General features: G+C 29.8%; 1 protein-coding gene across 3 annotated transcripts; it reads right to left on the bottom strand.

The window, feature by feature from the left end:
• Positions 1-2,357: 2,357 nt before the first annotated feature.
• Positions 2,358-5,273, bottom strand: LOC106385075 (uncharacterized WD repeat-containing protein C2A9.03-like). 3 transcript variants are annotated; one of them, XM_013825030.3, is made up of 11 exons: positions 5,154-5,273; positions 4,761-4,801; positions 4,577-4,677; positions 4,339-4,503; positions 4,177-4,263; positions 3,871-4,005; positions 3,675-3,785; positions 3,433-3,524; positions 3,226-3,331; positions 3,060-3,146; positions 2,358-2,974 (listed from the first exon to the last, which is right to left on the bottom strand). In XM_013825030.3, the coding sequence occupies exons 2-11, from the start codon at positions 4,771-4,773 to the stop codon at positions 2,558-2,560; spliced, it is 1,314 nt and encodes a 437-aa protein (XP_013680484.2). In that variant the 5' UTR covers positions 4,774-4,801; positions 5,154-5,273; the 3' UTR covers positions 2,358-2,557. The 3 variants fall into 3 exon arrangements, with proteins under 3 accessions (XP_013680484.2, XP_013680485.2, XP_013680483.2); XM_013825031.3 differs by having other exon boundaries at positions 5,131-5,247; XM_013825029.3 differs by lacking the exons at positions 4,761-4,801; positions 5,154-5,273 and having other exon boundaries at positions 4,577-4,708.
• Between the last annotated feature and the right edge of the window lie 6,902 nt (positions 5,274-12,175).

Genomic DNA, 12,175 nt, shown 5'->3' with positions numbered 1-12,175 from the left:
TACATCGAACTCATAATGACGTATTACTCAACAGGAACACTGAAAACGGTCTGAAATTCCAGTAGGAGAAAGTCTGCAGTAGCCGTGTTATAACGGTGTTAGATTGGCTGAAAATCAGCGGATCTGCTGCTGATAGGGGTTTTGAGGTTGTCTCCTCTGAGATTGTAGGATTTACTGTTGTGGTTGCTTTGGTATGTTCATCATCAAGGCTAGATGACACTTTTATTGTTGGCTCAGTTTTTTTGGAGTTGCTTTGGTTTAAGTGGTTTCCTGGTTCTTGACAGACTTTAGGTTGTGAATTTATTTATTAATTCGAAAGTTCGTGATCGAACACGCGTATAAAGAAGAGATTGTTGATGCATCAGAGCTTACACCAATTTCAGGATATCTTCAACACATGAGATCCGCTCATCCCAGTCGATGAAGGATTGATGGCCCAAGCAATCCAGCCGTCGATCAAGATGGAGTGACAACTAAAGCATCAGAGAGAGATTAGTTGGTGGCACTGAAAGTGTGATAGAGGTAGGAATCAAGTTTTGGAAGGCCCAAGAAAGTCTGGAGCGCAGGTTTTTTATAGATCAAGCTTGTGAAATAAGAGAGGCGAAGCAAACAACTGCCAAGATGTGAAGAAGAGAAGAATGACAAGCCATGGCTGATGAGTTATGTGGTCTGCGACCAAAAACATTAATGAGCTGTCTGTAAGTTCAAAGATAAATTAAACTTGCAGTTATCTGGTGACTATCTATAATGAACTATTGTAAAAGGAGTAAAATGGTGGTGAACGGAAAAATTGTGAAGGTGAATTCCAAAGGACCAAACCATTCACATTTTTTCCTTATTTATTGTCGACTTAATCAAACTCGGTTTCTTTGTGAAAATTTAAATATTATCAGCGACTTATTATCGGTAGGATTAATTTAATAACTTAATCCTATGATTCAAACCTTTATTCTGATTACATTATCTCATATTTTAAAAATTAACAATAGTAAGAAGTATACTAATTTATAAAACAATAATTTAAGTAATACATACTCCGCGATAGAATAGAAAGCACACAAAATGAGAACACTATTATATAAACCGCCATAGGAAGTAATTCATATATTAAAATTTAGAAAAAATAACACATGAAGAAATTAAACCGTCAAGAACTTCGTATTTGATCATAAAAATAAATTTCTGGCTTTATTGATATGCTAATAGTCTATAATCTATGAACAATCTTATGCTATTTACACATATTTTTCAGAAAATTGGTTGAATTGCTTACAATATGAAGATAAAAAGTTAGTTATTAGTTGTACGGTTAAAAAAATAGGGAAAAACTATATATATTAGAAAAATAGGAAATTAAACCGTAAAAATAAATTTCTTAAAAATAAATTAATTACCATCAAGTTTATCTTTTTCTTTTGTTTATAGTATTACGTGAATATTAAAGAAAAATATCAACGACATTATATGTAACCTTTGTGATTTTATACGAAAGATCGAAGATAAAAATTAGTGTGCTATATAAAATATATAAGAACATAAATACTGAAATTCAAGTGTTAAATTTACGTATAAGTTTAGTTGAATGATCATTTGAATCTATGCATTAAACAGTGTACTTACAATAATCATTTATATATATGAATATAATTTGTTTTATAAGACATTGCAAATATTATTATGCTACCATATTTCTCAAACTAAAATAGTAAATAATTTATATATAATAAACTAAGAAATTTAACAAAAAAAGACATGTGAACGCGTTGATAACGTAGTAGCTACATTTGCCCAACGTCAATATACCTAAACAAATAATTTTGTATTTGGTGAAATAAGAGAAAGGAATGTATTATAGCTGCATTGTTACTGTACTATCACAACGGATATTTTAACACACCATTCGGTATATCATTTTTTCAGTAAGACATTGGATTTATTAGACGTTGGTCAGAAGATCATAACAATCAAAACATGCGCTACATTTCAATCACACATCCTACCATCCTCCTTCTCTTTCAACTGTTTAAGAATATAGAAGTTATTTAGCCAGAACTAATAAAACAATACTATAAATTCTTAAGAAGTTGTAAAACGATAATCCGCGCGTAGCGCGGACACGGAACTAGTTAAATCTAAAAGTTCGAAACAAACCGATGAAATGATTTTTCACAGGAAATCAAATAAAAATAGTGTAATCGATGCTCAATTTAGCCCTGAATTATGGGCCACGTATATATATGATATATCCGAATGTGACCTTTCGGGATAAAATCTTTAAAAATCTGATCATACTAAATCTAGAAGATCTTTACAGAGTTAAATTGAGTTGACTTACGATCCCGATGCAATCTCCAAAGTGTCTGGAAAATGTACCTTTGAAAAGCAAAAGCACAACAAATCAAATAATACAACACAACAGCTTCTGTCTTTGCATCGAACCACGGTCTATCTCTCTTTCCTTTTTTCGGTATGATATTAAAACCCAAGTTACCTAACCAATACTGTATATTACAGATTATTTATGCAAGTTCTTTTATTTAAAATACTTTTATCTTTTTTATCGAAGTAATGAATCAAGATAAGAGTAGTCTCTGGTTCGACCATACTCCAAGAGACTTCCATAAGTCCGGTCCCAAACACCGATGAAGAGAGATTCAGTGTCTGGGCTAAATGAAATCCCAGATATCTCTCCAAAGAAATCAATCTCTTGCTCCTTTTTGTAACCTGTCGTTGTATCATAGATATGCACAAAATCTGCTGGCTCGGCCATCGCAATGTACCATCCGTCCGATGTGAACCTAATGGACCGAACCGATCCAAGGTTGCCTTTAAGCACAGCAACTGACTCCGAGGTTTTCCTTGTGTCCCATATACGACAGGTCTTGTCTTGGTTTCCTGTGGCAAACGTCACACCGTTGGGATGCCAAGCGGATGCAAATGAATAATCTACGTGACCTCTTAGCGTCCCGATCGTCTGCAAACAATATTCAAAACCGTAAGGCTCTCCAAGGCTTAACCGGAGTAAGATAGACCGTACCGTGAAGAAGAATGTTAAGTACCTGTCCGTTGCTTGAGTCTACCAATAGACCATTTGGGTCATCTCCAACGACTGCTACTAGTTTTCCATCAGGACTTAGGGAGCTATGCTGGTAAATTTTCAAAAAGTATAAGATCGACTTTTAGTTATCAGCCTAGATAATGAAAGAAAACATTAAATGAGCTTACGTTGACAGGCCAGAGATAACGGAAGAGTTGGACAAGCTTATATCTCTCCATGTCAAAGTCTCTAACTCCACAGTCATTATTTGAGGCCATGAAACGTAGTGCTCCGCTAATAAAGACCATATAAATAGTTTCGGTTTCTGCTTGTCCAATCGTATAACTCTACGGAAATTCGAAACCACCAAAATAATATGAAAGGCGAAGAGGTACCTCGAGTTTCTGTATATATCTATAGCGTTGGTGATAGCGTTTTCCATGTAAGTTGTACGTGAGCAGAAGCTCACCCCAGGTCTATCAAGATGCTGCTTGCAGGGGAAGCAAATTTAAAACATGAATAAGCAACTTCTTGGGCATGTTGAATCAATGACAAGAGACTTGAAAGCAGTTAGCGGAAACACCATGGAGTTGCTACTATCCTTGATAGTATCCCATTAAAAGCCTTTTAAACTAACCTTGCAAATGAGTTCTCCTTGAAACCCGCCAGCAACCAGCAACCTTTCTTTCACTGCAAGAGTGCTAACTTGAGTCTCAGTAAATCCTTCCAACAAACTCTCGGGATGCCTCTGAAAAAAATATGGAATATCGGCTTAAGATAAACCAAACAGAGTAAGAAAAATTAATCCCAAAAATGGGTTTTGAGAGACGAACCTCCGAGGGAGCAACATGACCTTTAACGTTGAGAATTTCATTCCTGGAACCTGTCAAAGACGACCAGTGGCTGATAGAGTAGTTGGACAAGAGGTAAACATCATGCTTCGATGTAGCCCAGACCAAATTCCTCAACTGCAAAACAAAGAAGAGAAAATGATTTAACCCAACTATAATCAGCTTTCTATGAAAGTATGGTTCAGTAAGCAAAACTAGAACAAAAACATTTGCATGCTTCAAAGAAAGAACGATGCTGTTGGAAAAATAACAGAGACAGAGTGTAATGGTGGTCCGCAGTTAGCAAACCTGAAAATGAAGGATAGTTGATCTCACTGATCTAGAATTCCTCCTGAACGTATAGAACGAGCTGCCTTTCTCAGTATTGGTGCAGTTCTGGTTTCAAAAAGGGCAAAACAAGTGTTAGCTCCTAGTAGAAAAACATGGAGAAGCATGAAAAATGTAACTGACCTTGGCAGCTGACTCGCCAGAATCGGGGATATTCTCATAGTTTTTATACTGATCTAGCCTAGTTTTCCTGTACTTTTGTCTAGTCACGCTAAGTCTCTCCCAGGGTATACCCTGAATGTCCTTCCCGTCCCGAGCTTGAGCAGCAGAGGTATCTTCAGCCTTGGTCTGAAATAGTAAACCGAGTGTTATGAATATAAAATACAAAACAAAAGATAAATCAAGGACCAAAAAGACAAACCCATTGGTCGAAATCTTCAACACCGATATCAATTCCATCAAAATCAGGATTCACATCATCCTCAAGAATATCCATGTCGTATTCATCCGCCATATATTCATCTTCAGGTTCATCAACATTGTAATCAGACATGGGGGGAGATTCAAAACAAGTGAAAAAAATCACAAAGGGAAAGAGAACATACCAAAGTCGGCCATAATTATCACAAAACCAGCTTCTTCCAACCTGCAATAGTAAATTACAATCTCTGAGACGATGAGGAAGATGAAGATCATATACCCAATTTCATAATTATAGATTCATTTCACACAATTTACATATAAATTTTCAATCTCTTGTGACCAAATTAATAAACTTCCATGAGAAATTCAGATTCCAAAATTACAAATTAAGCTCCAGAAAAAACTGAATTCAATTGAAATTGCAAGGTAACACGAACGAAGAAGCAGATAAACCCTAACAACCGAAACAAGGGATCAGTACTCAAAACACCAACGATGGATACTGATTCGATTAGATCATCCCAAAGAAACCCTAAAGAGAAGGATAAGTACAAATGGGGAGAATAATCGGATACCCAATCTGAAAGAAAAAACTGGTTGAGGATTGACGCCAATTAGCTTCTCACCGGATCTGAGGATCGAATTTATATACACACCCTTCCTCCTCAAAATCTATGTGTACTTCTAAACAAGCTGGTTCATTATTATCTTGCAGCCACATCAGAAATTCACTTTCCAATACTAACTAGCCACGTGTCCGATATATCCAAAAGTATAAAATGTTACTTAAATCAATACTATTAAATCATCAATTGATATATGCTGTGTCCAAATATTTATTCTTTTTATTTGAGATCCTCTTATTATTCTTTTTATATAATTGTATTCAGTTTTACTTTAAAACCAACCACGTCTTTTTCTATCTAATAAAAACGGTTATGTTTCTACTTTTGTAATAAAGTTCTATTCATCGATTTATCTTCACCGTAATCTCTCTCACAGATGAAAGTAACTATTCGCTCTCACTATAAACGATTATGCGGTGAAAATTTTCTTTGGGTGAATGGTTAAAATGGTTAGGTTGGTTTAGAGCAGAATACGATAATTTAGATGATGACAAGAATACCTCTTTTAAAACAATCCTGAGGTGGAGATCACAAATTCTTCCAGTTTTTTTTTCCGGTTATCATCCTAAAATGCTGCAATTTGGTGCAAGCAAGTGATAGAGGCCTCACGGTGAAGACGCAATCGATGCCGGGGGCGAAAACTTTCTAGGGCCAAACTTCATTTGAGATGATGATGATGTAAGCTTTGTGAAGTGAAACTGTCCAGATTCTTTTGAAAATAACTGCAACAATACACGTGTACTCCACTATAATTTCCCTTTTCTGAATATTATTTTGTGGTTTATTTTTATTTGTTGTGCACCATTTGTAATCTTATTTTTTCATCGTTTAGGCCTTTCAATTAAAAATTTGTTGGTAATAAATGATATTTTATCAGCTTTAAACATGAAAACAGACTTGAATGAACTTTCGATTGATGTTTTCACTTGACCAAAAATTATAATCTTAAGTTTCTTATATTTTCTTTATATTATAAAACAGTCCTATTAACACAAACATACTTATGATTTGCAAAGAATACAAAAAATATATCCATATCTTTTTTATTATATATCATAAATTAATATACTAATATTATCCAAATTTATCCTAAAATAACTAAAAACTAGATTTTTATCCGCTCTTTCAAAAGACGGGTATATTTTGTTTATTTTTTTTTTGAGAGATTTAGTTTATATATTTATGTGTTTTTAATTATATCTATTCTATTAAAACAACAACATGGCTAATTGATATATATTTAGTCCAACTATTATTTTTTAATAATACATACTTAAAAAAATTACTAACTGCATCTAATTATATATTGTGGATGTAACCACTGAGCATAATAATTGTGATCTACTTTTTCTATTTACATCTAAATATCTTATTTAATCAAACATAAACTGAAATTAAATAAAGATGAGAAAAGTGCATGATAGCATCAAAATCATTAGTTAATTATTACTTCAATCAACATATTTTAAAATTGCATCTAAATTCCCTAGAAGATATAGCATTTAAATATATAACGTAACCAACTTCTATTTGGTACCTAATTATATGGCTAATATCTAATTTAAATTCTGAATATATTTTTAATGTGTATATGATATTATTATCGAAGTATTATTTATTTTAATATATTCTATGAATCTTAGTTTAATGGGTTTTAAATAGGTTATTTGATTAAAAAAATTTGTTCAATGTGATTTTACTTAAAGTTAGTGAAGATCATATTAACCCATTTACATATATATATAACATAATATATTAAAATTATTTTTTTCAAACATTTTTCAAAAAATTTGTTTGGTTTGCGATGCGGGTTAAATTTGATATTGGTTTCGAATATAACACTTTAAGAACCATTCGAGTATATAGGTCAGATCTAATAGAGTAATCGACTTTGATTTTCGGGTCGATTCCGAGTTGGGTTTTTCTGGATACGAATATTCTTGGCTAATTATGTTTGGTAACTATTACAAAAATATAATATGTTACAAACTTTAGGAATAAAATTTAAAAATAATTTCTGAAATGCATATGGCATAAGTGAAAAGTTATACAACTTGACATATTTAATATAGTTACCAAAAATTATATTAAATTAAATAAATATTAAACACAAATATGATTACAAAAAAAACATAAATATAAAAATTAAATTTCTCAAAAAATAAAATAAAAAATATACCCGCCCTTTAAAGGGCGGGTCAAAATCTAGTTTGTCATTAAAAAGCAATGTTTTTAAAACCGGACCGGCTAGCGAACCAAAATTTTTTGGGTCATTGGTCATTGTGGTTCGACCGGTCTGAACCGGATTCGATCGGGTTTACTTATATTAAACTAAATTTAATAATATTTTATAAATAATATGCATATTTATTTTTTAAAAAATAGATCATATCAAATAAAATGTTTACATAGCCATAATGTGTAGAAAAACTTAAAATCTAGATTAAAAAAATATCTCTTTGAAGACATTTAAAGAGAACAATCATCTCAGTTTAACTTTTAGAATCTTAATTTAAAGGGCGAGTATATTTTTTGTTTTACATTTTTATAAATAATATGCATATTTATTTAACTAATTATCACTCTAAATCTTCATCACTTTTAAGAAAAATTATATACATATTAGGTAAAACTTACATTTTGAAATACAAATTTCAGAAACGTAAATGTTTCAATTATTTAAAGTCTTCAAAACAAGTGATCATGAAATAAAAATTTAAACAAGGTGAGAAGTAGACAAAAACAATATCTTGACATGAATATTAAACTTTATGAATCTTGTAATTTATAAGTTGTAGAGACTACAAAATAAAAAGACGAGAGACGACACTTTATTAATCTTTGATCAATCTTATTTTTACTTAAAAAGGAAGAAAAATTAATTGTTTCATTAACAAAAGTTTTGCATATATACGAACCGGGGTTTGGCCGGTTCATTGGGTCGCCGGTTTCCGGGTTTTTGACGGTTCGATAGGGATTTTTAACTTGTTCGATTTTAGTTGAGTTTTAACATTAACCCAACCCGGATTATTTTTGGTTCATGGTTCAATCCGGTCCGATTACCGATTCGGTCCGGGTTTAAAAAAAAATATTTAGGAAGGTAATTCTCTCGCAACAATTTGTAATTCCCAACGCATTGAAATATGAGTAAACTTTTTTTTCGAAACAAAAAATAAGTAAGTTAAATAGAGTGAACTTGTTAAATATTTTAGATATTGATTTACAGTTTTTCTCTAAGAATCATAAATTTGTTGGTAGATGAATATCAAAGTAAATTGACTATTTCAAACATATTTTACTAAGAGATGTTATTCAATGGCTGATTTTAAAGAGTTTAAATTTATTTATAATTTACTATTATTCTAATTGATGATTCGAAATTACGTTTTAGAATTTGATATTATCCCCTATACATTAGTCATGAAGCATTACAACATGTTTTCGTAACCACGTGTCATCACTATAATGATTTTTAGAATCCTTAGAAAAATAAGTTGGTACATATAAATATATATTATACTTTTTATTAAACTAACTATCAAATTGATTAGTAGTGTAGAATATATTTTTTTCCTTTCGTTAAATAAAAGTTATGGAATTACCTAATATGATTAATATATATATGACAATTAATGATTATGAATAATACATATTTGAGAATAATTTTTGTATCATCTCTCTTTTTATTTAATTTTATTTTATTAAAAGAAATTAAAAAATTACATTAAGAAAATAATAAAAAATTAGATTTTTTCTTATATGTTATATTTTGAATTTTTAAACGACTATAAATTAAAAAAAATGGAAAAAGTCTCAAATTAAAAATTTTGTGATCAACAGTTTTATTTTATTTTATTAAGATATACTATATATAAATATATATATGTATCTACGTCAATATCACTAAAGTTTAGTTATATACTATATAAAGTAAATAAAATATTTTTTTATTTATTTACCAAAAACATGGTTGTAAATTAGCAAAATGTGTTGGTTTTGATTTATGTGCTTACTATAATGTATGTACTTTTATGTATTCAAATTATTTTCTAAATATGTGGTTTCTAATATGTTATTTGATCCTGACAATTCTAGAAATACATTTATTCAAATCGAAGTGATTTTTTAATATTATAAGTACTCTATATATATATATATATATTATTTCATTCAGATTAAATAATTTAGTCTTGATTTTTATTCCTAAAATGCTTTTAATGAAATATCATGAAAAGATTCCAATCACCTTCTTTTGAGTTTGTTCGAAGAATGAGAGATTTGATCATTCGTCTAATATTTGTTTCTCCCTTATACCCTATCTAGCTATTATAATTGAAAAATGAAGATTTGAACTATTTATTATAAGTTTTCTGGTTTATCATTTAATAAATCAAATAGTTATTGGTTTATACATAGTTTACATATACTATAATGATAAAGTATTATATATATATATATATATATATATATATTATCGGTAACTCTTAAATAACTATAAGTAATTTGTTTGTTGCTCTAGAATTAAATGGTTTTAGACTGAATTGGTGAATATATACTAGAAATACATTTATATTTCGAGTATGTGCTTATATTTTACAACATCTTGATATATTAGATTTGAACACTAACCTGTAAATAAAGTTTGCTGGTGATTTTCTAAAAAAAAATGATTTTAGATATGTATATGGAGTGTAACTAATTTTTATAGATGACCATCTTTTTAAATTAACATTTATGTAATTCACCGATTTCATAAAATAAATTAAAAAAGAAAAAAAACTCATATTAATGAAACGTAAACGAGAACGAAAACACAATTTTATAGGTATAAAATGAAATCACTTATGCAAAGTCAATAGTAAACAAATCGAGAACAAAAAACCTAATCCAAAATGTTATAACCATTTGATGAAAAAATATTAGTATAAAAATTCATTCCGCGCATGCGCACGGATTATCATCTAATTAGATTTTATAGTTATAAATCATGAATCATTGATTGTAAAATTAAGTGTCATTCAATTTTATTTTTCAAATAATTCATTAACATCCAATGTTTTCCAAAACCAAAGTTTTTGAAATAAAGTCTTATAGATTTACAAGAGTTTCAAACAAAATTGAAGGTAAATTCAATTTAATAAAAATTTAAATTAGTGATTGAATAACATCCCTTTAAATTCTTAACAAAATTTGAGAAACTTAAGAAGGTAAAAAAAATCTACAACCTTATATAAAAAATAAAAAATAAAAGAAAGTGTTTTCTTAATAAATTGTGGTAAAATCAGACAAGACTAATAAAATAAACTCCCTGACCACTTGGATATTTTCGTCACTGGGCTCGCAAAGTATCGTTATACGATGATGGACATTTGAGTCGGTGAGTGAAGTGCCACTCTCATCAGAAGTCCTTGCCCGCGACTGGAAACACGTGTCGTTGTCTTAAACAGGCCACGCGTCATTCCATAAACCGCCGTCGCCGTGTGTTACCATAATTTTCCTGATTCATTTTCTAGGGCAAATTTAAGAAAACAGCGTAAGTTAATAAACGCAGAGGGGGGAGCGAGAGCTTCGGGAAAATTCGAGAATGAATCTGAAGAAAGTGTGGCGATCGGTGTGGAGCCGATCGAATCGTTGCAAGGATACGACGAAGGCGATTCAGGTTCCTCTGTCGTCTTCGTCTTCTTCTATCAGCGCGTTCGATCAGGTACCGATGGGATATATTAGTCCAGATACTGATGTTGGTGGAGCCAAGAGACGCATTGAAATTGAGCCTAGCGTGCAAAGCCTTGAAACGTTTAGTTGACTGTAACAGAATCTGGTTATTCTATCTCCAGTGTTTGCAGGAGTGGGACTCCATTTTCTTCGCCGAAACTAGTTTACGTGATGGCTATCCTCTCCGGTAAGTTTACAAGTTGTTGAATCAAATGTGTAGTTCCAGAGCCTGTCCAGTCATAGCCATATGAAACATTTACTTCCGTCTGGTTAATATGTTAGATTACTAAATTTATTAAAACTAGATCCTGGCGATATGAATTTTCGGTTTTTAATTATTTATTTTATTAAATGATGTATTTGTAAATTTTATTCATATTATATTCATTAAGTAAATATTTTTTTTTGCATCTTAAACTATCTATTTTTTACGAATGTGTGATATTATATAAAAAAATATAGAAAAATGAGTATATATAGTTAATTAGATAATTGTAAAAACATAATTTTTTCTTTCGTTTTCGATATCATATAAATAATGATCCGCCCAGTTAACAAAAATCATGTTTTTTTTATGTGTAATTTTTTTTTTTGACCATTTCCTTAAAACTTATTAAATTTTGCATATTTTAATTAGAATTTTTTTAATATCTTTACCTTTTTAAAACTTATAACAAAATATTTAAAAAATATTTTTAGAATTTGTTTGAAAAATATGAAAATTACATTTTAAATTAAAATTATCCTAAAATATGATAAGTTTTGATGTAAACGAAAACTCAAATTATGTCAAAAATAATTATATTCAATGATAATAACAATTTAAATTTATTATTTTTTAAAAAATACATTTACAAAAATATTGTTTGAAAGAAAATTCATTTCTCTTTCAAATATAAAATGAAAATATTATAATTAAATAATAAAAAATGTAAATAAAAATCATAAATTTAGCAAATGACAACTGAGTTATATTATGCTAAAATTTTATTTCTAACAATTTAGCAAATGACAAATGAGTTATGAGCAAATAATACCATATAATTTTTAAAAACATAGCAATTCTTAAATATTTTTTGAATAAATAAATATTTTTTAATTTAATCAACTGAAAATAATATCCGTACAATTGTGTGAGTCAAATTCTAGTTTTATTGATGCATGTTATATATTATTGCTGTATGTTTTATGTAACATTTTAATGATGCACGTTTTTTAAAATCTCCATTATTAAAATTATGCACGTAAGGATAACTCAT

This window comes from Brassica napus, chromosome C9, assembly GCF_020379485.1.
Source record: "Brassica napus cultivar Da-Ae chromosome C9, Da-Ae, whole genome shotgun sequence".
Classification (NCBI taxonomy): Eukaryota; Viridiplantae; Streptophyta; class Magnoliopsida; order Brassicales; family Brassicaceae; genus Brassica; species Brassica napus.
The sequence above is the reverse complement of the archived record's forward strand: the minus strand, read 5'-3'. Positions and strand labels throughout refer to the sequence as shown.

Excerpts from the sequence above, each read along its gene's own strand:
- LOC106385075 (XM_013825029.3), bottom strand. The coding sequence starts at position 4,708 with ATGTCTGATTACAATGTTGATGAACCTGAAGATGAATATATGGCGGAT. Across the intron at positions 3,525-3,674 it reads AAGGAGAACTCATTTGCAAG|CATCTTGATAGACCTGGGGT; the intron begins GTTAGTTTAAAA and ends CCCTGCAAGCAG. Across the intron at positions 2,975-3,059 it reads TAGACTCAAGCAACGGACAG|ACGATCGGGACGCTAAGAGG; the intron begins GTACTTAACATT and ends TATTGTTTGCAG.